The 26,634-nt window shown below is 43.0% G+C and overlaps 1 protein-coding gene across 1 annotated transcript; it reads left to right on the forward strand.

Annotated features, from left to right (window-relative positions):
• Nucleotides 1–6,473: 6,473 nt before the first annotated feature.
• LOC147891779 (3-dehydrosphinganine reductase TSC10B-like) lies at nucleotides 6,474–26,403 on the forward strand. Its single transcript, XM_087388284.1, has 4 exons — nucleotides 6,474–7,034; nucleotides 19,206–19,353; nucleotides 19,492–19,783; nucleotides 25,837–26,403. Exons 1-4 carry the CDS (start codon nucleotides 6,492–6,494, stop codon nucleotides 25,844–25,846), a joined length of 993 nt encoding a protein of 330 aa, XP_087244410.1. The 5' UTR covers nucleotides 6,474–6,491; the 3' UTR covers nucleotides 25,847–26,403.
• The last annotated feature ends 231 nt before the right edge of the window (nucleotides 26,404–26,634 follow it).

Consider the following 26,634-nt stretch of genomic DNA (forward strand, 5'->3'; position numbering starts at 1 on the left):
TAATCGTACTCGCATTTGCAAATATAGAGACTATATCGAGAGGAAAAAAAGAGAGGGGAAAGGAAGAGGGAGAGAGAGGAGATGAAGGGAAAAGAGAGTAAAAGAGAAGAGAAAAGAGAGAAAATGATTGGGCAACATATAGGGGATGAAGGGAAAAGAGAGCAAAAGATAGGGGATGAAGGGGAAAGAGAGCAAAAGATAGGGGATGAAGGGGAAACAAAGCAAAGAGAAGGGAAAATAGTCCTATGCTTACCCTAAACCTCTACCCTTATCTAAAGAGAAGGGAAATTGAAGAAAGAAAAGAGAGAAAAGAGATGAAAAGAGAGAAGAGAGAAAGAGAGGAAGAGCCAGAGAAAGAGAGAAAGACAGGAAGAGCGAGAGAGAAGAGAGGAAAATGAAAGATAGGAAGAGAGAAAAGAGAGGAAAAGAGAGAAAGAGGAAGAGAAGAAAGAGAGGAAAAGAGAGAAAGAGGAAGAGACAAAGAGAGGAAGATAGAAAAGAGAGAAAGAGAGAGGAAGAGAGTAGGAGAAAGAGAGTAAGAGAGAAATGTTAGGAATTCATCCTCATGGGTAGACTTGTGAGTGATTAAGGTTTAGGGTCATTTTATGAAGCATGATGATGGGTCCAATGCTGAGTGCAATGCTGACTCCACTTGAGTATTGCATGGTTGATAACGTGGTGTTATTTCATGCATTCTCCTATGTAGTAGGAGGTCGTGGTGTTATTTCATGCATTCTCATGCTATCTCCAGAAGTCGAGGGCAGGAAAGCATGCAGTTGGTCTTCGTCTCGTGAGGTGGCAATACACAGTCGGTGTTGATGGTTGATATCGTGGGAAGCAGCTCAACGTTTTTGGTGTGTGAGTTGTAGTGTGTGGTGTTTGTGCCTTTGTGGCCATCTATGATTGTACTGAGCAACAAGCCTAGTAGGGATGAGTTCTTGGTGATGATAATAGATTGAGTTATCTTTTGTGAGAGTTATTGAGTCATTTCCATTTCTTAGATTCTCTTGTTTTCATCTCGGTTATACTCATTTAAACCTTTGCATGCACCAAGTAATTAGAGGCATTAAGCAATCAATGGTAACATAGTATAGTTGTCATCATTTTACCCTTACATGATAATTGTTGTTGTGGTGCTTGCATGTCTCAATCTTTTGCATTGTATTGGTCAAACATCAAAATCATGAAGCAACGGAGGAGTAAACTACGTGACCAAAGTTCTTTACATGTACTTGCAGAAGCTTGCTTCAGGGTTCTACTCAATCCTCAGAGATTGTGAGCATGGATCCATCCAAGAAGGATAAGTATGGAGCTATCCTAGTCACCTTTGATGGCAAAATTTTTGCATCTTGGTAGTTGGCCACACATCTGGTGTTCATGTAGAAAGGACTATGGAGTATTGTCTCAGGCGTAGAGAAGAAGCCAAAAGAAAGGTCGTATGATGTAGATAAGATACCAGTGTGGGAGCAAAAAGACAAGAAAGCGCTGGGGTATCTAGGTAGAGCTTTAGGACCAAAGTACTTTCACCATTTGGATATCAAAGCTAGTGCATCAGAGAATTGATAGACTTTGGAGAGCGCATGAAACATTCCAAATCTAACTTGAAGCAAGATCGAATTAAAGATGGATGAGTCTTAAACCTTGGGAGTCTTTCTTAACCATAAGTAAGTGCTCCTTCGACAGTTGGGTGATCTTGGATCTTGAGTTGAAGATGAAGACAAGAAGGCTATTCTATTGAGAAGCTTACATCCTGACGGGACTATGCTTTCTTTCAATTGACTTATCCATGGTTTGGCCTATGCTCTCTTTCAATTGAATTATCCATGTATTTGATTTTCTTTTTCCTAGTATCAACACTTTCATTCATTCCAAATGCCCATTGGAACATTAAGTTGATAAAATCATGTTGTCATCTTGAAATATTTCGTCAAAAAGATGATTATGCTCACTATTTCTATGCTCTCAAGAGCTTTCTTGTTTCTTAAAATTTCAAGCCTTAAGTTTGCCACTAATTATTTCTCATTATGGTTAATGGTCAAATAAATTCTCGGTTTGTCTTATACCTTAGCATCATCATAAGTTGTTTATGCCTTGTGAATAAGAGAGTCAGTCTCCAATGTCATGGGACCGTTTAGCTTGGCTAACCCTGACCAAATCAACCCGTATAGTCTTGCAAATAAGGGAGTCATTCTCCAATATCATGGGACGGTTCGTCTTCACTGACCCTAACCAAATCAATCCATTTGCTAGGCAAAATAGGGTGGCTGAGGAGCAGCAAGACCCACCACCAACCACAATGTCGGCGGATAATGCACCTAGCAACCCTATACCCATATCAAGTGAGGGACCCTCAAGGCCGCACGTACAGATGAATATGAAGTTCCACAATCCACTTCTAATTGCTTGAGGGAAATGGCCTCTAGTCACCCACCAACATCTTGGTTGGCTTCTTTGAAAGAGCTTTACCAGCCCTACATTGACATAATCTAAAATGGCTCTTGCTCTAAGTGTTGCATTAAGCATATCTAAAGGATCCTCTTTATGACATCCCAAACATGTTGATAGGATTCCACAGTCGATCCATTAGGACCTAAGGATTCCATCACCTTGATTTTATGACTAGATGAACTAGATTACAAGCAAACCTAAGTTAGTCTCAAGTTAGTTGAATTTTCCAACCAATCTGCACCAGTAAAACTATCAACAATTAGGATCCTGCCACAATCCTCCCGAATTCCTTTTAACAAAGCCCTACCCCTTGTGACAATACTTAGTCTCAACACTCCCATCAAAACTTTGCATTACATTCTCTCTCACATATTTACTTTGAGGGACTGGAAAAAAAGTAAGAGGGGTCTTGCTTCCCAGCTCCTTAATTTCATATTTCCTCCATGATCCTTAATTGCCAGTAGCACAATAGATAGATCTCTTGGCCATCGACTTCAGATGTGGCAATTGACTTGAGAAGTAGGAATGAAAGATTTCTTGAGCATTGATTGAGAAGAAGCAATGAAAGATTTCCTAAGTAGACATGCTCACCATTCATTCCTTCCCTTTTGCATAGGAAATCCCTTTGTAGATTCTTAGCAAAACGATGCAGATATTATACGGCCATATCCTATCTATAAATTGGGTCCTCCATCTTCTCACATCTTTCCAAATTACCTCAACAATAGGATTTTTCTTTACTAAAATGCATAAATCGAATTTGAAGGGTACTTCCCCTCTAATTTTGTTAGCAATAGAAAGTGAAAAAAACCATTTAATGGGAAGATGATTAGACATAGAAGAGTACACACAACTTCACACCTCATGCTTCCTCCCCCCTCGCTTCCCCCCCCCCCCCTGCCCCTTGTACAGATAAAATCGATCCAATCTATTGGGCCGAAAATGCATACCAACTCAACTATCATCCTAAGTGAACACACTTAATGCATTACCGCCTAATGCTGCACAATGAATTGACTCAAACTATCAACAAGTGCAATCCATACATCAACTTTCATATTGCATCAATCCCTCCTGTGATGGGATGTATCTATGTTATGCTTTGTCCTATTTCAATCACTAGTAAGAGCTCACTTCTCCCCATGCCTAGCATCATAAGGTCTCAACCACAAATGTTTCATTAGGTGTAGAAATGATGCTATCTTGAAATCAACAAACTTAGTTTTCGAAAAAAAAATCCTGCAACTCATCACTACAAACATCACTTCCCAATTACCTTCTCCGTCCTTTGTTGCTCAAAATGTTAACCTCCCCTTGTTGTAGAATGAATTTCTATCAATCTCTAAGGAAATGGAATCTCTCTCAAACCCTTTCCTATTTTCTTACATTCAATATTCTTCCCAATCACCCTCCTTCACCTAATACAATCACTTCCTGTGATTAGCATTAGGTAAATCTTCGTTCTACATCTCCACATCAAACTTTCCCCTACTTGCATCAAGCGGATGTACCTTGAAAAGATACCTTATCAAAGCCTCTAAACCCTCATCATCATGCAATAAAAGGACCTCTCAATTGATCAAGGCTCGTCCCATCATTTGTCCTATCCATCTTCATTGCCCAATTTGCCTTGTCAAAGCTATGATTCTTCTCACCCTCACCAAGCACCACATTCTTACTTTGTGACCCCTTCTTCATGACCACCTTTGACCTGTCCTCATCTTGCATAACATCCACCCTCCTCGTGCCCACCCTAGGCTTAATGCATTCTCCACACTCCCATTCCTTGCATGCAATCCCATAATACTCCCAAGCATAGACCTATAGAGGTTTCATTAACATCACACCCAATACCTTATGTTCCCCATTTGATGTCTCATCATCCTATTGTAGCTTTTGGGTGCCCACCTCTAACTCTTTGCTTGCCTAATTTGAGCATGTTCTACTTGCATATGTAGAAATTGTTAGGCAATGGTCGAACTTAATTGGTAAGTCCATCAGTAAACCTAAAATGCATCAGATTTGTCTTCTCATAGGCTTGGTCCCATTCATTCCATGTTCTTTTAGTACCTTTCATTAATTTTTGCAAAAGGTGGTATGAACACAACTTTACCCAACGATGCAACCAAGTACTCTAGAGCTCTATGCATTTGCTCCATAGGGCATGAACTCATGACCCAAAAGCATATTTCTAACCTCCCTAGAGAGACATCTCAGGAGAAAAAAACCCCCTCCCAAAAACCACACATAATAAAGATCACTAACAAGGTCACATTCAAATGCCAACTTTGGCTTCATGACCTCAAGCAGGATATCACATATGATATGGTGAATCCTCCAAACCCACAATCCTTCCCGATGTGAGATGTCTACATGAAGCATTTCCTATGCTTCTTCGTCTACTTGAGCTGCAAAACATGTAGCAAGCAACCCCAAACCTTATGCACATATGAAAGCACTCAGAATCTTTGACTTTCTTGCTCTCGCAACACACTTACACACTCCATATGTCGTACATTAGCCACCACAATGCAATCTAGCCCTCTCATGTCACTCAAAGTGTTGTCTTATTTAGAGCATCATACGACCAAATCGATGAGCCTTTTGAGCTAAACAGAATCCCTCCCTCCACCCCTTGTGTAGAAGACAAAGAGATGGGCATTGAGTGGCGAAAACATCCTGCAATGTCCAAAGCTTTCTTTTCCCCCTCCCCATTGACGCAGCGACATGCACACATGGCCAACTTCGAGGGGCACATATGCCCATGGCCTACACTAATAAGCAATAGGGGGCATCATGAAGGACTCGAATGCATGCAAGCAACTCAATTTGGTGAACACCCAACTGATTGAGTTGCCACTGTCAGATTAGGTGGCCGAATGCCGAGCTGATTGAGCTACCATTGCTAGCTTAGGATTGGTTCAGACCACCGCTTGTCATCCTCCAAAAGGTGGTGTGAAGGGCTGCCATCCTAGTTGGCCCAATAGGAGGGATGGCGCCCGCGGACATTGACACAAAAGAGATTTGCAGTTCGGCACATAAAGGCCACCCTCTCCATGGCCAACTCCTCCAACTGCTACATGATTGGCCCATTCCATGTCCAACTGGTACAACAATCACATCCTTGGCAGCCTGGTCTATAATACATGACAGCAGGGTGGTGTGAACCACCACATCTGGCGGCCATCGTCAAATTCCATTTTCTCTACCATGGGCGGGTGGGTGGTTCGAACTACTTTCCAATGTCTAAAGATTTAATAGCATCTTCCCTTGAGGTGTTTAGAGTGCATTCCCACGCGGGCGTCAACGCCTAAAACTGGCGAAAAACGAGGCGCCTGATACGTTTTTGCGTTTGCTGCCACGTGGAGCCCACAACCCATGGCCAAGATGGAGGATGGCTATAAAAACAAGTACTGAACCTGTGCTTTGCACGGGCAAAGATGCATGACCATCCTCAACCACTCCCCATCTGAAGGTGGATCTTTGATTCTAAAATTTTGGCCAAGTCTTAACCCATGGCTTGAGACCTTCCATCTCCTCCTTTCATTCCATTAACCTTCCATCTCCTTCCTCGTCCCGAAGATGATCTTCCATCTCCTCCATTCCATTGACCTTCTATCTCCTCCTTGCCCCTAAAACTGCCTCGTCTTTCCACCTAGCCTGCCTCTTGTCTTTCCACCTCCTCCCCCCTCCAAACCTCCATCCAAGAGCTCCTTCTTTGTGACACGTGGCAGGCTCTTCTCCTCCAAGCTACCACATGTCCTCTCTTTTTTTTGGCTTGCCACGTTTCACGTGGAAGCCTTATTGGCGCCTGCCCAGCTTAGAGAAGCGAAAATGATTTTCTTTTTGATTTGCACTTGCTTTCCTTTGATTGTTTTCTCCCCCTTTCTCTCTTTCTCTCTCTCTCTCGGCTTGAGGGGCAAGGCCTTTTGAATGTATTCAACTTGTTTTGGTGTCCGTGGTTAATAGGTTAACAGACTAATAATAAAAATAATATAAGTGTAATAGTGAGGAAAGAATGGCGACATTTCATTTCAGCGGCCATGTTGGACCTTCAAAGCTTTGGCGTAGCTGTAGCTGTGCTTTCTTGCCCTTTCCTTCTCATCGTCTTCCTCCTCTCTTTCGTCTCCTACCCTCGCCCCGTCCGTATCCCCTTCCGTAATCGCCATGTCTTCATCACTGGTGGTTCCAGTGGCATTGGCCTCGCACTCGCCACGCTTGCCGCCTCTGACGGTGCCTCTGTCTCCCTCATGGCTCGTGATCCCGTCCGCCTTGCTGACGCTAAACGTTCCATCGCCGATTCCACCGGAAAGACCGACGTCCGCGTTTTCAGCGCCGACGTGAAGGATTTCGAAGCCGTCAAGGCTGTGGCCGAGCAGGCTGGCCCTGTGGATATCCTGATCTGTAGCCATGGGATAGCTATTCCCAATACTTTGGAGGCGACGACCCTAGCTGAGGTGAATGATATGTTGGACACCAATTTGAGAGGTACACTGCATGTCATCAAAGCTATGCTGCCGTCCATGAAGAATAGACAAGATCCTGACTGTGCTTCTATCGCGATCTTCTCCTCACAGGCTGGCCAGGTATCTTAAAACCCACTCGAGTACTTTAATGTGGTCAGACTACCTCAGAGACAACTTACGATACTTTTCTGAATGCATTTATGTACATTCTCTTTTAGAAGCTTAGTTTCCTCCAAATAGCTTTGGTACCATTCGAACAATAGATATGATCGCAAGGGATCCCCTCTAAGCATAGACTGGCTTCAGCCAATGCTTGATGGCTTATGTAAGCAACAAATACTAGATCATTTATTTTGAAGGACGAGAATTGTGTGTCGTTTTGCAGCGCACCTAGGTTATCATTGCATTCAAATGCATTGTATTTGTGATTTTCAAATGTATGCTTATGAATCGATGGCTTGATAGCCAGATTGTCTAAGGTCAGGTCACTGCACTTTTATTAAAAGGGCTAATTAATGTTTAGTACCTTACAATTTTAAGTAGGGCTGTTGTGGGATTTAATTAGGGACTGCCACCGTCCACGTCAAATGGGCAGGTTTATTATTGCATAAACAATTTTGGCACTGACAGCCTACTGTAACTCCTATTTAAAGGAGTGTTCAACTGTGATATTCATTTCACAACTGATTCAGTCCATTTGATATTACATGTGCAGCCTTGTAATTTTGGAGCAAGACTTTGTTTTTCAATAAAGAGGATTCTTACTTGGCTTATTAGCTTGTGTCCACTTGGGTGTACAATCCACACCTCCCCTCTTCCAAATCTGTACTGTCTACCTTAGCATTTTCCGTTGTACTTTGTCTTTTGTCATCAATTTTAGCAGTTTTTGGTTATTGGCAAAGTCTACTCTAGTATAGGACTTCTAGAGGGAAGACTAGGCTGTTCTAGTTGAGCTCTCTCTCGTAATCCCATCATAATGTCATGGGCATCCACAGCCTGTCATACTCCTCTCACATGCTGCCACATCAGGATTGCAGCAGGCAGATCCAGCAGTACAGAAGTCAGCAGAAGACAGCATGTCAAGTAAGCACATCCGTTGACTTTTCCGACCAACGGTCGGTGTTGACCAGCCGACCAGGGTAGGCAGCCAGCAGCCCTGTTCCTGTAAAAGCCACCACTCCTCTCATTCTCCCATCTCCTGGTGTAGCAAGAGTTCCTCAGCTTAACCAAAGTTGGCTGTAGCAGTAGCAGATGGTGCCTCAACTCCAGCCCTTGGATCAGCAGCATCAGCCCCAGCAACTTCATCCATAGCTTCTCAGACCGGTCAGCAGCGCCTCCAGCAGCTTCCCATGTAGCCTCAGCGGCTTCCTATCCTGTCCTTCCACGGACACAGCTCCCCTCAGTTAGCCTCAGCCTCACAATAGTCAGCTCAACCTCGGCCTTATCGTTATAGCCCTTGGCTTCAGCCCTCTTCAATGAGGATCAACAGTTGTAAAAGGATATCTAGTATCTGATAGGCTCAAAGCGTCAAGAAGAAAGATGGTGCCTCAATTTCCACCCTTGGACCAGCAGCATCAGCCCTAGCAATAGTCATCCACAGCTCCTCAAACCCGCACAATAGCAGCTCTAGCATATGCAGTGGCTCCCCATCTAGCCTTAGCAGCTCCCTATTAGAGTATGGCATCTCATAGTGAGAGGGCTTCTATGTGGGCGTGCCTGCCTGGGAGAGGCTAAGGCCCCAACGTGGTTGACCCTAACCCGACCCAACCAGGTTCGGGTAAGCTTTACTAGCCTGGTTTAAGTACTCTTGGAGAAGCTTATGAAGCAAAATTGATGCCTCCTTTCTCAGCTGAAAGACGGTTCATGACAGCTGACAAAAAGAGGAAGATAGTTTGAGGAGACAGAAGAAACTCGGGAAAAAGAAAAGAAGTAGAGGGAGCAAGGCTGGATTTTTAAAAAGTGCTCTTAATGATGTGCAAAGAGCGCAAGCATGAGGAGGCAATTAGATGTGACCAGATGGCTCAAGTCGAGATGCAGCACAACCTGGATCGAGAAGCCATGCTGCTCCGGCACCAGTAGATGTTGGCCACTATGCAAGCTAGCATGGGTGCATCTATTTTCGTAGCCACACCAGCCTCGGCATCAGCCAAGGTCAATATGAAGGTAAGTGTGACTTCTCAGCTATTTTGCAATTTAGTCATTTGTTTGCTGCTCACTTTCCGTTAGCATGCATTCAAGATGAACAAGACAAAGTCCTCCTAGCAGCCCCTCATCTCGTCAATGAGGCGGTTTCATTGTGGCAACATTGGGCCAGTAGCCATAGTGATCCTACCACGCATGTCACTAATTTCGTTAGGGGTATGTTTGTGTCTGATCTTAAAGCTCTTTTTTTGCCGCCTCAGTAAATGCTTAACTGAAAGATTAGTTTGCTCAGAATGGCTTTCTTGTGTTGTCCTATAGCAATAGGTTCATGGTCATCACGTGGGCACATCAATTGGGAGTGTCCAAAAACAAGCTGAAGCAATTCATTAGAGAATTGGGCTCCAAGTATCGTTTTCTATTCGAAAATTTGACCCGCTCGCTTATGAGTGTGCGCTTACCTTGCTTAGAATCAGGAGATGATGTTGAACGGGGAAAAGCCTAAGTAGATCCAATCAAGAGCCAAAGCCTTGTAGCACGCCTCAAACCTAGCGGGTAAAGGTCCTTAGTAGAAGGACAATTAATACTAGAAGAAAGATAACCAGCAATTGTTAATTGTCCTGGAAGAAAGGTAACCAGGAGTCGTTTGGTCAAAGGAGGAGGAGTCTAAGCCAAGGATTACTCCAAAATAAAAGGATAAAGTGGGTATTACAAGAGGTAACTTACAGCGTGATGAACAGAAGTGGTACTACACTGAGCATCAATGTTTCCATTGCCATAATATGAGAGGGCATGGGATTTGTGAGTTGAAGAGCTGTTATAGTAGTCACTCATGATCCTTTGATTTCTCTAATCACTGTTTTGGAGCCACTAGCGAGGAGTTTTCTGAAGAACTTCCTGTGACTGAGAAGTACTCACGTCACATATGTAGATGTTGTTGTAAGGCCCAAGATTTTCCTAAGTTTCTTGAATTGCCTAATGAAGATGCTTCTCAATTCAGGTCTTCTCAATTCATCGAAGACCTGGAGTTCATAGCGCTACTGAAAGGCAAAGACAGACTAGGAGTTCTGTTGTAAATCCTACGCTATTGTTTGCAAGGTGAAGCAAGGATAAGGTTTCATAGTTTTGTTCAAGCTGTGTTGCAAATGCAAATGCAAGTTGTAAGAACGAGATGGCCCAAGATTTTCGTAAGTTTCTTGAATTGCCTAATGAAAATGCTTCTCAATTCATCAAAGACCTGGAGTTCACAATGCTACTGAAAGGCAAAGACAGACTAGGAGTTCTGTTGCAAATCCTACGCTATTGTTTGCAAGGTGAAGCAAGGATATGGTTTCATAGTTTTGTTCAAGTTGTGTTGCAAATGCAAATCGGGATGCTAAATACCAAGAGGTAAGAGTTGCTTTTTGGGTCCAATAAGGGATCCCGATCAGATTTGGAAAGAGTTGTGTCACTACCAGTAAGCCCTCAATCAAGAAGTGGACCACTACTTGAACCGCTTTGCTAAGCTGTGGCAAGAATTGAAGGCTTCTTTGCATCAAGGAGTTCCATTCGAATTATCGAAGATCGAGAGATTTGGTATCGGGCTCATGCCAGATCTCTGGTAGAAAGTGGAATTGAAGAATGTAGGGAATCTATGATTCCATGGTGGTCCTCATGGGGTGACAGATTAATGTTTGAGGAAGGTGTTTGACTCACACCTCTCTTGGTCATATCCAAGCTTTGTGATTGGACCATGCAAGTCGTGCATGGTTATTGGTGGATTGCATGGAAGGCTACGTGGAGCATGGCGGCCTTTTTGGAACTCAAGATGCATGGTAGTTGAAGGCGGTTGATCAGCACGTGGAGGTTAGGGAGATTGGCGGTGTTCGTGGCGGTGATCTTCTACAAGAATGCTTGGCGCAGTTTTTATTAGTCTTTTTGTCGAACCAGGCTTCGTGCCTATGTAGTCGAGTTCATGCTTTGTAGTCGAGTCCATTAGAGAGTTGCATCTTCTTTGTAATCAGCAACAAGGCCCGTAGGCATGAGCTGGATATAGAGTCGAGGTCTTCTCTCTGAGTCAATTTCAATAAAGAGTGTTTTGTCCATTCTTTGTGTCGCTATATTTCTTCGTAGTGCAAGCATTCGAATGATAACGTGAAGCTGCATTTTTTATATTTTATGTGCAAGTGAATATTCAATTCAGATTTGAGAGAGGGAGCTGTGTGAACTATTGCATGTCTAAAATCTTACAAAGAATCCTCATCGGTTTGATGGAGCTATTGAAATTGAAAATGAGGCAGATTTCTATGCTATGACGTGAAGTAGGTGATTTTACATTTCCAACGAGAAAGAAGATCGTTTGAACATGATAGATGCTTAGCATGATGGAGAGGTAGATGCTTGGGACCAACTAGTCCATGAGGTAGAGACAATGATGGCCGTATTACAAGAACAAGTCTCCACAAGTTGAAGGTAGACAAGAGGATGGGCATGAGCCGTAGCAATCCCATATTGATGAAGAGGTTCTGCTAGTGCAAACAAGGTGTGAGGACAATGAGGATGATAATGAAGAGCAAGACTCAAGAGTGCGGCGAGATCTTCTCACTCTCCAATGTTGATGTGTTTGATGGAGAGCTTGTTGTAGCAATTCCAATGCAAAAGCAAAATGTTTGATGGAGAGCTTGTTGTAGCAATTCCAATGCAAAAGCAAAGGGTGAAAGGTTCTCGTAGGGATATGCCTTTTGATGCAATGGATGCAGTGCAAGTGCAAGCCTATGAGTTAGATGCCTTTGACAGAAATATATCTTTCTAGATCATGTGCAAAGAAGGAATCTTGGATGACTAGGTAAAGGTAGCACGTGATGTTTTGCGACATGACTCAATGTATGATGCATCTTATATAGAGAGTTGTCAAATAGAGACGTGTATGCACAAACACAAACCACTGACAATCGGGAGGTTTCTTGATTGGGGCTTTGAGGATTTACTTGTGTAGTTGGCTTGAGGCATTGTGACGAGTATGGAAGGAAGGGTATATTTCCTTTTGATCCAGGAGGATAACAAGGCAAAGTAAAAGGATGTTATTGGACGTGAATGTCCGCTGTTGAGGGGTGGACAAAAATGATAGATAGATGTTGAGGATCCCAATTTTGAGTTGCTAGTGGTAGGAACTAGGTAAAATTGACACTATTGTAGGACTAGATGTTTATTTGCATGATAATAGGAAGTGATTGTTGATTGTGGAACTTGTGGGGGTTAAAGGTCACTGTGCCTTTACCCCAGTTATGTACAATACTCAAACACATATATAAATGAATGAAAAAGAAGATTAGGGTGGTTCTGCACCCACCAAACTTGTGTGGCTCTCTGTCTCTCTCTCTCCCTCTTCCGTTCTTGCTTCCGTTGAGAGCACTCTCAACTGGTATCAGAGCCCGGGTGATCTAGCTGAGCGTGCGTGAATGCTCGAAGCTCAGCAGCTCTGTGGGAGGAAGGAGAAGCTTTGTGGGTGACTTTACTTGCATCCGAGTGTGCAGAGACCTTGGAGGAACCTTTGAAAAAGTCACTTTGGCTTTGCGAAGTGGTTTTGAGAGCCTGTTAAGTGGTTTCAAAGAAAAAGTCGTTTTTTGAGCTTTTCCCTATTCCGTTCGATGACAGAGACTCCGTATTGACTTGTAGAGACAACTATTGCTTGCTTTTGGTGTCCACATTACTTCAGGAGCTTGGAAACACCTTCATTCTTGAATCTGAGATCATTCCATTGGATTTCTGACTCACTGTGTCAGTTTTTGCGTTTTTTGACCGGGTGTTGGAACTCAAGTTTGGAGCAACCATTTGCAGATCTGTCAGTTCCGGTGGACTCAGGAGGTCCTAAAACTTCTATGTTGCTCATCATTTGCACTTCGGTGGAGTTTACAAACAGCTCTGTTTTCAAAAACGTTTTTCAGTCCGTGTGTTGGACCCAGTGATTGAGACCACGGTTTTTAAAACCGTCTGTCCCATTGCGTTCCAGACGTCCAAAAACCCCTACCTGTCAGTTCTTGCGCGATTCGGTGGAGGATTTTCAGAGTTATAGATCTCTGTGTATTCGATTTCGTCTCTCTGTTATGCATTTTTCATTCTAAGGTTTTAAAACCTTAGATTTATGTCACATGGCAGTGGATAAGTGTTGACTCTCATTTCTTACTCATCGGTTGGGATTTTGGAGTTCTGGCAGAAGAGAGATATTTGCAGATTTTCTTGCTGAGTCCGATTATGCAATGGCGCCCATGTTTTGAGGCATCTCAGGTTCTATTTTCAGTAGCGCTCATTACCGTGGGACTATGATTTCTTGAGCATACCTTATGCAGATCGCTCTGGTTGCAGTTTGAGCAGTGTGCGCTCATTCGTGGTATGCATTGGGTTGCAGTGGATGATTTATAGGTCATTTGAATGCATTGCGGTTCTTATTGGATGCGCTGATAGGTCCAAATTGCCTTGTGGGATGCTATTTTTTATGGACGCTTTGCACATGGATGCTATTTTATGCTGAGGGACAGCTTTGACATATTGCAGGTGATGCACTGATAGTGCTATGCTCTCTTGGATGAGATATTATTGATGCATATGCCAGTGGATGGTGTTTATGCTTGAGTCATTTGGCACTTATTGGCATTTTCTTTTGGGTCAGATTTGCTCATATGGATGCATAGTATATGCACATGAGTCAGATGCATCTTTTGATGCTTTGAGCTTTAAGTTTTGGTGATATTTCACTCTACTGTGGCATACACATTTGGGTGCACCTGGTATTTGGTGTGATTCTCTCTTGTATGCACTAGCATTTGGGATATTGTTTTATTTACATTATGGCATCCTCTTCCATGTCTGAAAAGGAGTTTTTCAGCATTAAAAAGTTTGATGGGACAAACTTTTCTTGGTGGAAAGAACAAATAAGGGATGTGCTTATTCAAAAGAAGCAGATTAAACCCTTGGCAAGGATTGAAGCTAAGCTTGCAAATATGTCTAAGGATAATTGGAATGAGTTGGATGCATTAGCAAAGTCTACTATTAGAGTTCATCTTGCAGAGTCAGTTTATTTCACAGTAGTATAAATGAGTAGACTACGGAAGATTTGTGGAAGAAATTGTGTGCCACTTATGAGAAGGAAACTGCCTCTAATAAAGTTTACCTCATGAAGAGGTTGTTTGAGCTGCAGATGAAGGAAGGGGTCTCCATTACTTCTCACTTGAATGAATTCAATATTATTTTCAGCCAGCTTCAGGCTCAGAAAATGAATTTTGATGTGGAGACTAAGGCATATTTCTCTTATGTTCATTGCCATCCTCATGGGATATCTTCCGTACAGCTATCAGTAACTCTGCACTTGGTGGAGTACTGAAATTTGATGATGTTGTGGGTAGCTTGTTGGCCGAGGAGATTAGACGGAAGTCTATGGATGACAACAAGCAGGATGCAGCCTTAAATGTGCAAAGGGGCAGATCATAGTTCAGGGAAGTCCCAAGAAAGAGGAAAGTCTCGTAGCAAATCTAGGGCACGGAACATTGAGTGTTACCATTGTGGTAAGAAAGGTCATATGAAAAAGGATTGCTACAAGCTGAAAAGAGAACAAAAGGATAAGAAAAAGAATTTAAATTGGGGTGCAAATCAAAAGGAAGAGAGTCCAAGGGAGAACAAAGGAAAAGTGAAGATCGAGGAGATCAATGCAGTCACACATGATAGTGACAATGACGTTCTCTTCATGTCTAGTTTATCTGCAGAGTTGCTTATCACTTCAGATGATGCATATTCTCAGGATTGGATTTTGGATTCTGGTGCTTCATTCCATGTTACTCCCCATAGGGAATGGTTCTCCACTTATGACAGTGGAAAGACAGGTTGTGTGCATCTTGGAAATGACTATGCATGTGACAAAGTTTTCTTTTGCAAATGGGTCTGCATTTGTTTTGAAACATGTGAGACATGTGTCTAAGCTGACCAAGAGTCTTATTTCAGTGGGTCAGTTAGATGATGCTGGTTTTCACACCACTTTTGGCTTTCAGAGTTGAAAAATTCAAAAGGGCTCTATGCTTTTGGTCAGGGGTGCCTAGTGTGGGACTTTGTATCCCTTACATGTATCAGGGGTATTTGATCATGTTGTTGCAATAACCGAGCAGCCAAGCATTTCTTTGTGGCATTGCAGGTTGGGGCACACGAGCTAGATTGGAATGAAACTCTTATGCCGTTTGGGTTATGTACCGCATTTGAGTTTCTCTGATTTTGAATTTTGTGAGCATTGTCTCTATGGGAAGCAAACTAAATCAGCTCATAAAAGAAGGGGAAAGAAAGTTTGAAAAGCTCGATTTGGTGCATTCAGACGTATGTGGTCTCATGCCTATACGGTCATTAGGCGGGGCTGAATACTATGTGACATTCATTGATGATGCAACTAGGAAAGTGTGGGCTTATGTTATAGCTCGGAAGAGTGATGTGTTCCAGGTATTTCAGAAATGGCTGGCCTTGGTTGAGAATCAGTCAGGTAGAACGCTTAAATGCCTACGGACTGACAATGGTGGAGAGTATCTCTCTCATGACTTTCAGCATTTCCGTGATACACGTGGGATTAAGAGGGAGCTCACATCCCCTCGTACTCCAGAGCAAAATCCAGCTGAAGAAAAGATGAATCGTACCATTCAAGAAAGGTTGTAATGTATGCTTTCCAATGCAAGTCTTTCTGGTGATTTTTGGGCTGAGGCAATGAAGACTGCAGTGCATGTGATCAATAGATCACCTAGTAAGAGTTTGAATGGTGGTATTCCTGAAAAGGCATGGAGTAGCAAGAAGCCCTCTTACTCTCATTTGCGTATATTTGGGTGTGAGGCATATGCACATGTGCCAAAAGAGCTTCGAAAGAAGCTAGATCCTAGGTCTAGGAAATGCATCTTTCTGGGTTATGGTGAAAGTGGAGAGATGGGCTATCGTCTCTGGGATCCAGAAGCAAAGAAGATCATACGCAGCCATGATGTGGTCTTCAATGAGAAGAAGATGCATAAGGCACCCATGAGGGATGTGGAAATGAGAAGAATCACTTTCCAGGATGTGAATCCACCTGCATATGTTGATAGACAGCAAGCTGTCCATGCACCAAATGTGCAAGAAATGGTACCACCAAGTACTCCCACAGGTATACAATCAAGGGTAGATGATGGATCATCTATTGGTGGAAATGATGAGCCAAATGTGGCTGATATGCAAGTGGGACAACAAGCTGAAATGCTCTTGAGAAGATTATCTAGAGTGTCTAAACCACCTGATAAGTTTGTTTCAGGGGTAGACTATGTGATGTTTACTGATTGCGGGGAGCCTTCTTGCTACAGAGAGGCTATGATGCGTGAGGATCAACGCAAGTGGGAGTATGCTATGCAATCAGAGATGAGTTCACTTATGAAGAATAAGACTTGGGACTTGGTTTCTTTGCCACATGGAAAGAAAGCCTTGCCATGTAAATGGGTCTACAAAATGAAGGTCACAGGTGATGATGTGTCGAGGTACAAGGCCTGTTTGGTTGCTAAAGGGTTTAAGCAAGAGAAGGGTGTGGACTTTGATGAGATATTGTCTCCGGTTGTGAAGATGACCACACTTAGATGCATGCTTGCACTAGTGGTATCAGAGGATATGGAGCTTATGCAGATGGATGTCAAGACAGCTTTCTTGCATGGGGATTTGCATGAGAAAATTTACATGGTGCAGCCGGAAGGCTTTGAAGAAAAGGGCAAAGAGCATTTAGTTTGCAAGCTGAAGAAGAGTCTCTATAGTCTTAAGTAAGCGCCTAGAGAATGGTATCAGAAGTTTGATGCTTTCATTCGGTCCCAGGGTTTTAGAAGGAGTGAAATTGATCACTGCCTTTACACTAAAAGGGCTAAGGATAGTAGCTTGATAATCGTGGCACTATATGTGGATGATATGCTATTGGCTAGCAAGAATACTTATGAGCTAGATGCATTAAAGGCCAAGTTGCATGAGGCCTTTGATATGAAGGATTTGGGATTTGCAGGTCATATTCTTGGTATGCGCATCACGTGTGATCGGAGTATGAAACTTCTTTGGCTTTCACAAAAAGAGTATGTTACAAAAGTATTGCAGCATTTCAATATGGAGGGGGGGAAGGCAGTGAGTACTCCATTGCCTCCATATGTGAAACTGAGTCATACAAATAGTCTCAAATCAGATGAGGAGAGGGTCATGATGGCCAAGGTTCCTTATGCATCAGCAGTTGGGAGTCTTATGTATTCTATGATAGCTACTAGACCAGACATTATATTTGCAGTGGGAGTTAGTCGGTATATGGCTAATCCATGAAAGAGGCATCGGGAGGCAGTTAAGTGCATCATGAGGTACATGAAGGGTACCAAGGAGATGTGCATCTGCTTTGGTAGAGGAGACATGCGTGTACTTGGGTACACAGATTCAGACTATGCAGGGCATGTGGATAGTAGGAGATCCACTTCTGGTTATGTGTTCACCTTTGCAGGTGGTGCAGTGTCGTGGATGTCTCGCGCACAAAAGTGTGTTGCTTTGTCTACCACAGAGGCTGAGTATGTTGCAGCCACAGAGGGTTGCAAGGAGGCTATATGGCTTGATCGGCTAGTGGGAGATTTGGGAATCCATACAGGTGTACCGACATTGCATAGTGATTCCATGAGTGCTATTCAGCTAGCACGGAATCCGGTCTTTCATGCAAAGACCAAACACATTGAGGTCAGGTACCATTTCATCAGGGAGGTACTTGAGGACAAGCGCATAGAGCTTGTCAAGGTTCATACAGATGATAACCCTGCAGATATGCTGGCGAAGAGTCTACCTAGTCAGCGGTTTGAGTATTGTCGTGTATTGATGGGCATTGGATAGTATGCTCACTGGTTGTTCTCCCTTAAAGGCACATTGTCCTTTAAGTGGGAGGTTGTGGGGGTTAAAGGTCACTGTGCCTTTACCCCAGTTATGTACAATACTCAAACACATATATAAATGAATGAAAAAGAAGATTAGGGTGGTTCTGCACCCACCAAACTTGTGTGGCTCTCTGTCTCTCTCTCTCCCTCTTCCGTTCTTGCTTCCGTTGAGAGCACTCTCAGAAAGGCGTGGGTAAAGAGCATGCAGCTAAAAGAAGCAATTGCACTTCCTTAAAAAAAGCAGCAGTCACTATTTTTGCAATAACTTTTGATCTGTAACTCGGATTTAGGAGCTTCTTTTTTGGTTGCGAAGCTGAAATCGAGCTCTACGACTTTCTAGAAGAAGTTGGGGCCTCAATCCGCAGAAAAGAAGGTCGAATATCGAGAATATGACAAGCGGCTGGTTTTGTGTTGGTAGGCTGCTCCCATCTTGCAGCTAAGATTGGACTTGTAGGAGAAGCGCTCCCTAACATCAGTGTTGATCTTCTTGTCAGTCGTTATGTACGATTGTCTTTATTGAAAATCAACCTGAGGGATTGCCTATATTATGTTTGTGAATATTATGTTCCCAGCATAGCGCAGTCCGGAGAACGATGTTGCAAGCATTGAGAGGTTGATGAAATATACAGCTTATGGGTTCATCTACGATGCTCTTTTTGTGTTTGTGAGTTGAAGAGCTGTTATAGTGGTCACTCACGGTCCTCTGGTTTCTCTCATCAATGCTTTCTGGCTGCCCTCCCAGTCTGGAAATTCAGAGCCCTTGTGCTCTCTTGAGAATAGCGTTTTGTATACAGCTCTTGCGCCCCTGTGAGCCACCTTGTACAAATAGACTTCTATTTTATTTCTGGCCCCTAATGCTGTGCTTTGCCTTTCTTCTCCCCTCTCCCACTCCTCTATTGCGATGAAGAAGTATGGTGGATCGCTGCTTACCCTCCTCCCTTCTATCCATCATGCATGATTTCTTAGAGACCAGAGTAGCTTCCCACAGCCTGTGCAAGGTTCCCAAGCATGATTTCTTGGAGACCAGAGTTGCTGCCCACAGCCTGTGCGAGGTGGTGGAGTTTTCTCTTCCTTTGCATGTGTTCTACAACCAGTTTGGCACATGGGTTTGAGACTCTTAGTTGGTGTGATATATTTATTGAGAATTCTAAGTTTTTAAGGTCTCATAATTTCACACTCTAATTGTGCTCCAAATTGAAGCAAGCTATCTTCGGTCAAGGCTTAAAATTTTTCATGTTTCTGTGGGCAGGTTGGATTATATGGCTATACAGTTTATTCTGCAAGCAAGTTTGGGGTTCGAGGGATTGCTGAGGCATTACAGCAAGAGGTACTTGGCGACAACATTCGTGTTTCAGTAATTTATCCTCCGGATACATATACCCCAGGGTATGATAAAGGTGGTTCCCACTGTCTCTAAATTTTTTGGAGAGGTTATTTAGGATTCAGGACCATTTTGTGCAAAATCTGTACTTCTTTTATGCCTAGGTGGCAAAAGTCTGATTACTGATTCTGATTCAAGTGCTTTGATTGGACAGAGAATGAGAAAAAACCGGAACTCTCAAAAATCCTTAGCAGTTCTTCATCTGCCATGAAGGCCATTGATGTTGCCAGAAAGGCAATAAATGGGATCAAGGCAGGGCAATTTTGTATTGCTTGTAACTTCGACGGCTTAATGCTGTCCATTGCAACTGCAGGGATGTCTCCTCAGCCATCTGTTGCACATGCTTTTGTGGAAGTACTATTTTCAGGACTTATGCGCATAGTTGCGTTATGCATAACGTGGAATTGGTACCAGACAATAGTAAAATGGAAAAAACAAGAAGCCAAGTAAGTCACCCTTTTTTGCTTCGTTTGGGAAAGCTCATTTTTTGCAGCACGCATCAGTCTTTTTTATCATTTCAAACAATGAAGCTGAATTATACATTAAATGCTATAAATAACCACACTTGAAGTTTGTTTAGTCCACGTATTTTAGGAATCAATATCCATTGATCTAGGCATCAATTCTTGGATTTAAAAGAGTGATTTTTTGGGTAAGTTGTCACATATTGGTATCATCTGCTCACCTAAGATACTGCAAACTGAATATCAGGTCTAGTGTTGCAGAGATATATGAGGCATCCAACAGCTTGACTGTAAAGTGTGGCATCAACTGATTCTCCTGCAGCATGCATTGTGAGTTTCAGCCCCGGTTCCATAGGAGTAGATATGGGCTTACACTCTTGCATGTTAAATCTGTCCAAGAGTTTCTGAACATACTTGGACTGAGACATAACAGTGCCACGTCTCTCATGAGAGAACTGGATCCCCAAATAAAAGTGAAGCAGCCCCAAATCTGACATGTCAAAGTTGGTCTGCAAATCAGCTTTGAAATCTGCAATTTTTTCTTCATTGGACCCTGTGAGCAGTAAGTCATCGACATAAAGAAGGATGACTAATATTTCCCCCCCATCCATCTTGATGTAGAGGGTGCTCTCAGTAGGACTATTGTGCAGCCCCTTGCTGGTCAAAAAGGCATGTATCTTAGCATACCATGCACGAGGGGCCTGTTTCAGCCCATATAAAGCTTTATTGAGTTTGCATACTTGAAGTGCATTTGCTGTAATTTCAAAGCCCGGAGGTGGTTTGACATACACCTCTTCCAGCAAGTCCCCATTTAAGAAGGCTGTTTTTATGTCCAACTGATGAACATTCCACTCAAAATGGGCAGCCATTGCAATTACTGATCGGATAGTGGTCATCCGGGATGTAGGAGCAAATGTCTCCTCATAATCTATGCCCTTTTTCTGAGCATAGCCCTTAGCAACCAGCCTGGCCTTATATCTGTCAATGGAGCCATCTGGCTTCCGTTTGACTTTAAATACCCATCGTGTGCCAATAGCATGTTTACCCTGTGGCAAGTCCACAACATCCCAAGTCTGATTTTTTGCAATGGACTGCAACTCATCGTGCATGGCATTCATCCAATGCACATTACCTTTTGCTTCTTCAAATGTGGCAGGCTCCTCCTCATCAAGGAGAGTACCTGCATATGCTGATTCCACTGAATTAGCACCTTCCATGTGCCTTGCTGCACTGCGAGTCCTGCCAGGTAACGGAGCATCAAGTTTACTCTCCCTGAGAGTCTGTAACAGCCAGTTTGGGACTGTTTTTGTTGCATGTATGTCTGCAATTTCTTGCTGCACCACTTGTTCCACTGCCTGTGGAGGAGGCAAGACATCCTGTGGCGGAACTGAAGCATTTGAAGGTTGCTGTAAATTCTGATTTGGATCAGAAAAATCAGCAGGGGAACCCAAAGCAATGGGTAGCAACCCTTGAAAGACATCCTCTGAAGATGAAGGCATTTGAAAATCAGCTTGAGTGTGAGCTGAATTTTCAGAAAATATCACATCTCTACTTACAATGATTTTGTGTGTAGCAGGATTGTAGAGACGATACCCCTTGCTTTCTGCACTGTATCCAACAAATATGCATTTGATGGCTTTATCTGACAATTTGTGCCTAAATTCAACTGGCACATGTGCATAGGCAAGGCATCCAAAGACTCGGAGGTGATCCACTGAAGGCTTCCTGTCATTCCAGACCTCAAAAGGAGTTTTTGTTTTTAAAGCCTTAGTGGGAGCCCTGTTCAAAATGTAATTGGCACACATCAAACCCTCTAACCAGAATTTATGAGGCATGTGTTTGCTTTTCAGCATACATCTGTCCATCTCCATGAGGGTTCTATTTTTCCTCTCAGCTTTGCCATTTTGCTGAGGGGTCAGCCTGACTGTGAGCTGATGCACAATACCCTTTTGCTTGAGGAAAGCATCAAATTCTGTAGATAGGTATTCCCCACCTCTATCCGTGCGTAATGTCTGTATCTTGAGTCCGGTTTCATTTTTAACCATGGCTGAAAAGTGTTTAAACACTGTGAACACTTCAGATTTCTTTTTCAGCCCATAAACCCAAGTAAAATTGGAGTAGTCATCAATAAATGTGACAAAGTAGAGATGACCACCCAATGACGGAGTCCTCATGGGACCACAGACATCACTGTGTATAAGCTGCAATTTGCGAACAGCTTTAACTGAACCATCCTTCTTGAAGGGAAATCTATGCATTTTACCTAAAATGCACCCTTCACAGGCATGTGGAGGAGGTATCTCAAGAGGTGGTAAGGCATCAACCATTGAAAATTTCTGAAGTGTCATTAAGCTATTGTAATGCATGTGGCCATATCTGGCATGCCATAATTCTGCATTTTGCATGGCAGCTGTAGGGGTAGAAACTGCCAAAGCATGGGCTGCTCTTTTCTCAAAAATATCAAGCTGAAAAAGCCCACGCAGCAGAGTACCAGATAACATTAAGGCATAGTTAGCTTCCCTGTCTCGGACAGCACATTTGTCATCCTCAAAGATGACCTGAAATCCCCCTCTGTTAAGAGTGGATACTGAAAGGAGATTTTTGGTTATGCGAGGCACATATAAGACATCAGAAAGTATGAAAGTTGAGCCATCAATTGCAGTGAGCTCAACTTCTCCTGTGCCACGTACTGAATATGAGGAGTTGTTGGCACAAGTGACTTTCTTACCAACAGGAGGTGGATGCAAGGAAGTAAAAAGACACTTCCTAGAAGTGATGTGCTTGGATGCACCGTTGTCAAAATACCATGTGTTCAGTGTTTCATTAACACTGAAAGCAGATGCATCTGTAGAAGAGTCAAAGCTGCAAGTCAAAAATGCATATGTATCATCACTGCAAGAGGCTGTACTATCCCAAGCATCTGGAACAGCCAACCTAGAATCTGAAATGCAAGATAAAAAGGCATAGTCTTGACCAACAAAGTTGGCTGTAGCATCCCCACTATTAGATGCACAAGGGGCTGAATCTGAAACAGCCATTCCTGAGCTGTTTTTCTTTTCTTTTGCAATCCTTTTCCTGCATTCTGCTATGTGATGACCTGGCTTTTTGCAGTAGTGACAAAAACCCTTCTTTTTGGGCTTGCATCACTTTTAGCCTTTGGTGAAGGCTGTCCTGACCCACTGGAAGGCTGATTTGCTGCTGTCTTTGCCTGTCCCTTTGTTTTTGATTTAAATTTTGAGAGCATGGCTTGTTCACCTGCACGTGAAGCCAAATTTTTCCTGGTCTGCTCTTCCTGAAGCAGAAGTCCTATCAACTCATGAAAAGTGAGAGGATTTGCACCCCCCCTCAATGATAAATTCAGCGAAGTGTGAAAGCTGAGATAAGACTCAGGAAGAGAATTCAGAGTGGTTGTAATCATCTCTGAATCAGGAATAATTTCATCTATGTTTAACAACTGCTCTCTGAGATCCTGTAGCTTTGTGAGGTGGACTGACATGGAGTCACCCTCCTCCATATGTGTGTTGCTCAACTCTCTTTTTAAGAAAGATACCCTGGCATCATTTCGTGCTGCATACATGCTTTCCAAAATATCCCACGCTGCCCTGGAGGTCTTACACGACCGGATATGCGGAATGATTGATCTTTTCACTGAAAGAGAGATGCATGACAAGGCTAAGGCATCCCGTGAATCCCATCTCTTTTGCTCTGGAGTATTGACTGTAGCTGCACCAACAACTTGTCCTGCAGCTGCACCCTGTGCACGACCTCTTCCACCTCCTTGCTGAGGAGGGGTAGCAGGTGCAATATCTGCTGGTCGGATTTCATCCCCATTGACATAATCCCATAAATTGCGAGAAATCAGAATATTACGTACCATGAAACTCCAGAGGGAGTAGTTGGTACCATCCAACTTGTCTTCCTGTGAAAGACCACCGAACTGGAACTCATTCTGATTTTGATGGGCCATGTCTGAGAAAGAGATTAAAGCAGATACAAAGCTGAATTCCCTTACTGGGAATAAAATGCACAACTTCCAAAAACACAGCCAAGCACGGGCTGTATATGCAACTTAGATTTCTGTACTTGAGCTGTCAGAAATCTGTCCAAGCATAAAAAACTCTCCAAAATCTGCCAAAAGTGTTCCAAACACTCCAAGAAAGGCAGTATGTACTGAATACTCCAAAAAATGCTCTCCCAACACAAAAGCCCCAATTTGTGGCTAGAAATTGCAGCCAGAAAGGGGCAAAATTACTAAAAGCCCCAAATCTGCAATTTTTAAACAAAAGCCCCAAATTTCAGACTAGATCTGCAATTTTGCTCCAGATGTAGTTTCAAACTTGCACAATGATTGCAATGTCTGCATTATGCAAAATGCCCCAAATGTACTCGCAGAATACTGAGCCAAACAATGGCTGTCTGCAAAATTTGCCTGCCAAAGATCACCTGCTAGTTCTCTTGTACAAAACCAAGAAGGTACCTGCTGTACTGAAGCAGATTCAGTACGGAACAAAACCAAGGAGGTACCTGCTGTACTGAAGCAGATTCAGTACGGATTTATTGTACTGAAAACAGTACGGAAATGCCGTACAGTTTGTACGGCACTGTACGGCTGGTACGTCGACAGGTACGCAGACTATACAAGAAAGATAACCTGTACGAAAAACAGGTACAAATACTGTACGGCGACGATGTACGGGAGCTGTACGGCGACGATGTACGGTACTTCACGGAACTGTACGGCGACGATGTACGGAGCTATGCGAAACTTGTACGGCAACGATGTACGGAACTGTACGACGACGATGTACGGCCAACGATGTACGGTGAGCAGGTATGTACGGCGCACCTGTACGGCAGAATACCGTACGATTGTACGGGCTGAAGCTGGACGAGGAGGTTGGAGCAGAATAGAGCAGGGAGCACGGAGCTCTTGAACCTTGCTCTGATACCAAATGAAGGATAGGGAGTGAGTGAGAGCAAGAGAGATTGAGAGAATGCAGGAAGCTTGGAAGCTGAAGACGTAGTTGCAATAGAATAGAGTGTAAAGAGTACAACACAAAGTGAGGAAGATAAGGTTTTGTCCTAGTGACAAAACCTTAGTAGTCACTAACCATAGTTAGTGAACTAACTGCAGTTAGGGGGAAAAACCTCTTAGAGAGGGAAAAGTGCCCCTAACTAGCTTATTATATTACATTGGTCACTGCTGAATTATATCTATAATTCTAACAGCACCCTTGTGGAAAGCGGCATGCAACCATGAAGTGGTGAATGACAGTGGACAGCAAGTTATATATACCAATTGTGTCGTTGAATAACAGCTCAGAGAGACTAGCTTTGTAAATTTTACTGTGTTTCTGCTCACAATTGCAAGCATGGGGGTCTCCCTGACCTTTCTCCAACCTAATAGTGGGAAGTTTGTGTTACGGCAAGACTGTTTCTTTATCTTCAGCTTGCAATACTACTAGATACTGTTTGTCTCTGGGCACAATGCTGCTACTGAGTGCTATTATATTAATTTTTAGTCCTTCTCTGTAATGACTTGTGTGTTCTCTCTATCACTACTTGTACAGTTGCCTGAACATTTACAGGGCAGATCTAGATTCCACAAAATTTCTTCCAAGCCCTAGGGATTGATCTCAGCACACAAAGGCCACCAAAGTCACAAGAGGCAGGGTTGAGTCATAGCACTAAACTAGAGGCTGGAATCCAAGACGAAAATTTTGAGTGTGGGGTCTGCCATCTTGTAACAAGAAGTGTGTCTTGAGATAGTTATAGGCAGGCAATGAATATGTCTAGGGTGGTATGATCTAGATGGGGATGGATTGTATGGTCTCCTTTTTGTGAGGACTTTCAGGAAATTGAGATTTGGCTGTATGCTTCTATTACACACGTCAGGCTTTGTTCTATCTATATAATCAAACTATGGTTTGGCTGTTTTGAGTGTTTAACCCAGTGCTTGTTCAAAGTTTTGATCAGAGGCAACCTGCCAAAATTGGCATTCTGATTCTCCTCTTCTTTTTTGATTGTCCTTGCAGGGCCAAATGATCACAAAGCTGTCTTTCAATTCCGATTCTCTTGAAAAGGGTTGTGATATACAAAATATCTCTAATAAATTGGAAATTCTAGTCTGCAAAATGGCAGCTGGGCATGAGCTTCTGCTGTTCATTCTCAGTACAAATAGGTTATATTAATGCTTCTTGGATTTTGTCCCGATGCTAGATTGTGGATATCGTACTACAGATGGATTACTCCAGCGTTGGGAATTTACTGTCTCTGAATAGACTGCTCGATTGTGCTCATACTTAAGGCTTAATTAAGAGAACACCAGCTTAGATTTGGCAATGCTAGATTATGCAGCCTAAGAATAAATGAGGAGACAAAGACTCCAGCATTGGGGCTTTGACTAGACTGCTGGATTGTGCTCATAATTAAGACTTAATTAAGAGAACACCAGTTTTAATTGGGAATGGCATGATGTGCAATGGTGGAAAATCAGATCGTATCCACTCTTGACCATTAATTGCAAGTGCATTGCAAGCATCGTAGAAACAAAGGCATACTTACTGTATTGTGTGGACATATAAAGCAATAATGAAGGACCTTTATCTCTTGTGACAATGATGTTGATCTCCCCACTAGGTAGATTGATAGGAATCCTTCTTTTCTAATTGCATGTACATTGCCCCTAGTTCCAACATTAAATTGATGTATAGGCAATTGTGTAAACTCTGTTAACATAAATGCCTCAAAGATGCGTAGGGGGTTTGCAGGTTTTGATAATGTTTTGTCCTCGACTGTTGTCTTTCGTTATCTGCAAAACACGTTCTGTGGTT

Source organism: Dipteris shenzhenensis, chromosome 17 (assembly GCF_047967505.1).
Source record: "Dipteris shenzhenensis isolate YYH24624 ecotype China chromosome 17, Dip_SZ_1.0, whole genome shotgun sequence".
Lineage (NCBI taxonomy): Eukaryota > Viridiplantae > Streptophyta > Polypodiopsida > Gleicheniales > Dipteridaceae > Dipteris > Dipteris shenzhenensis.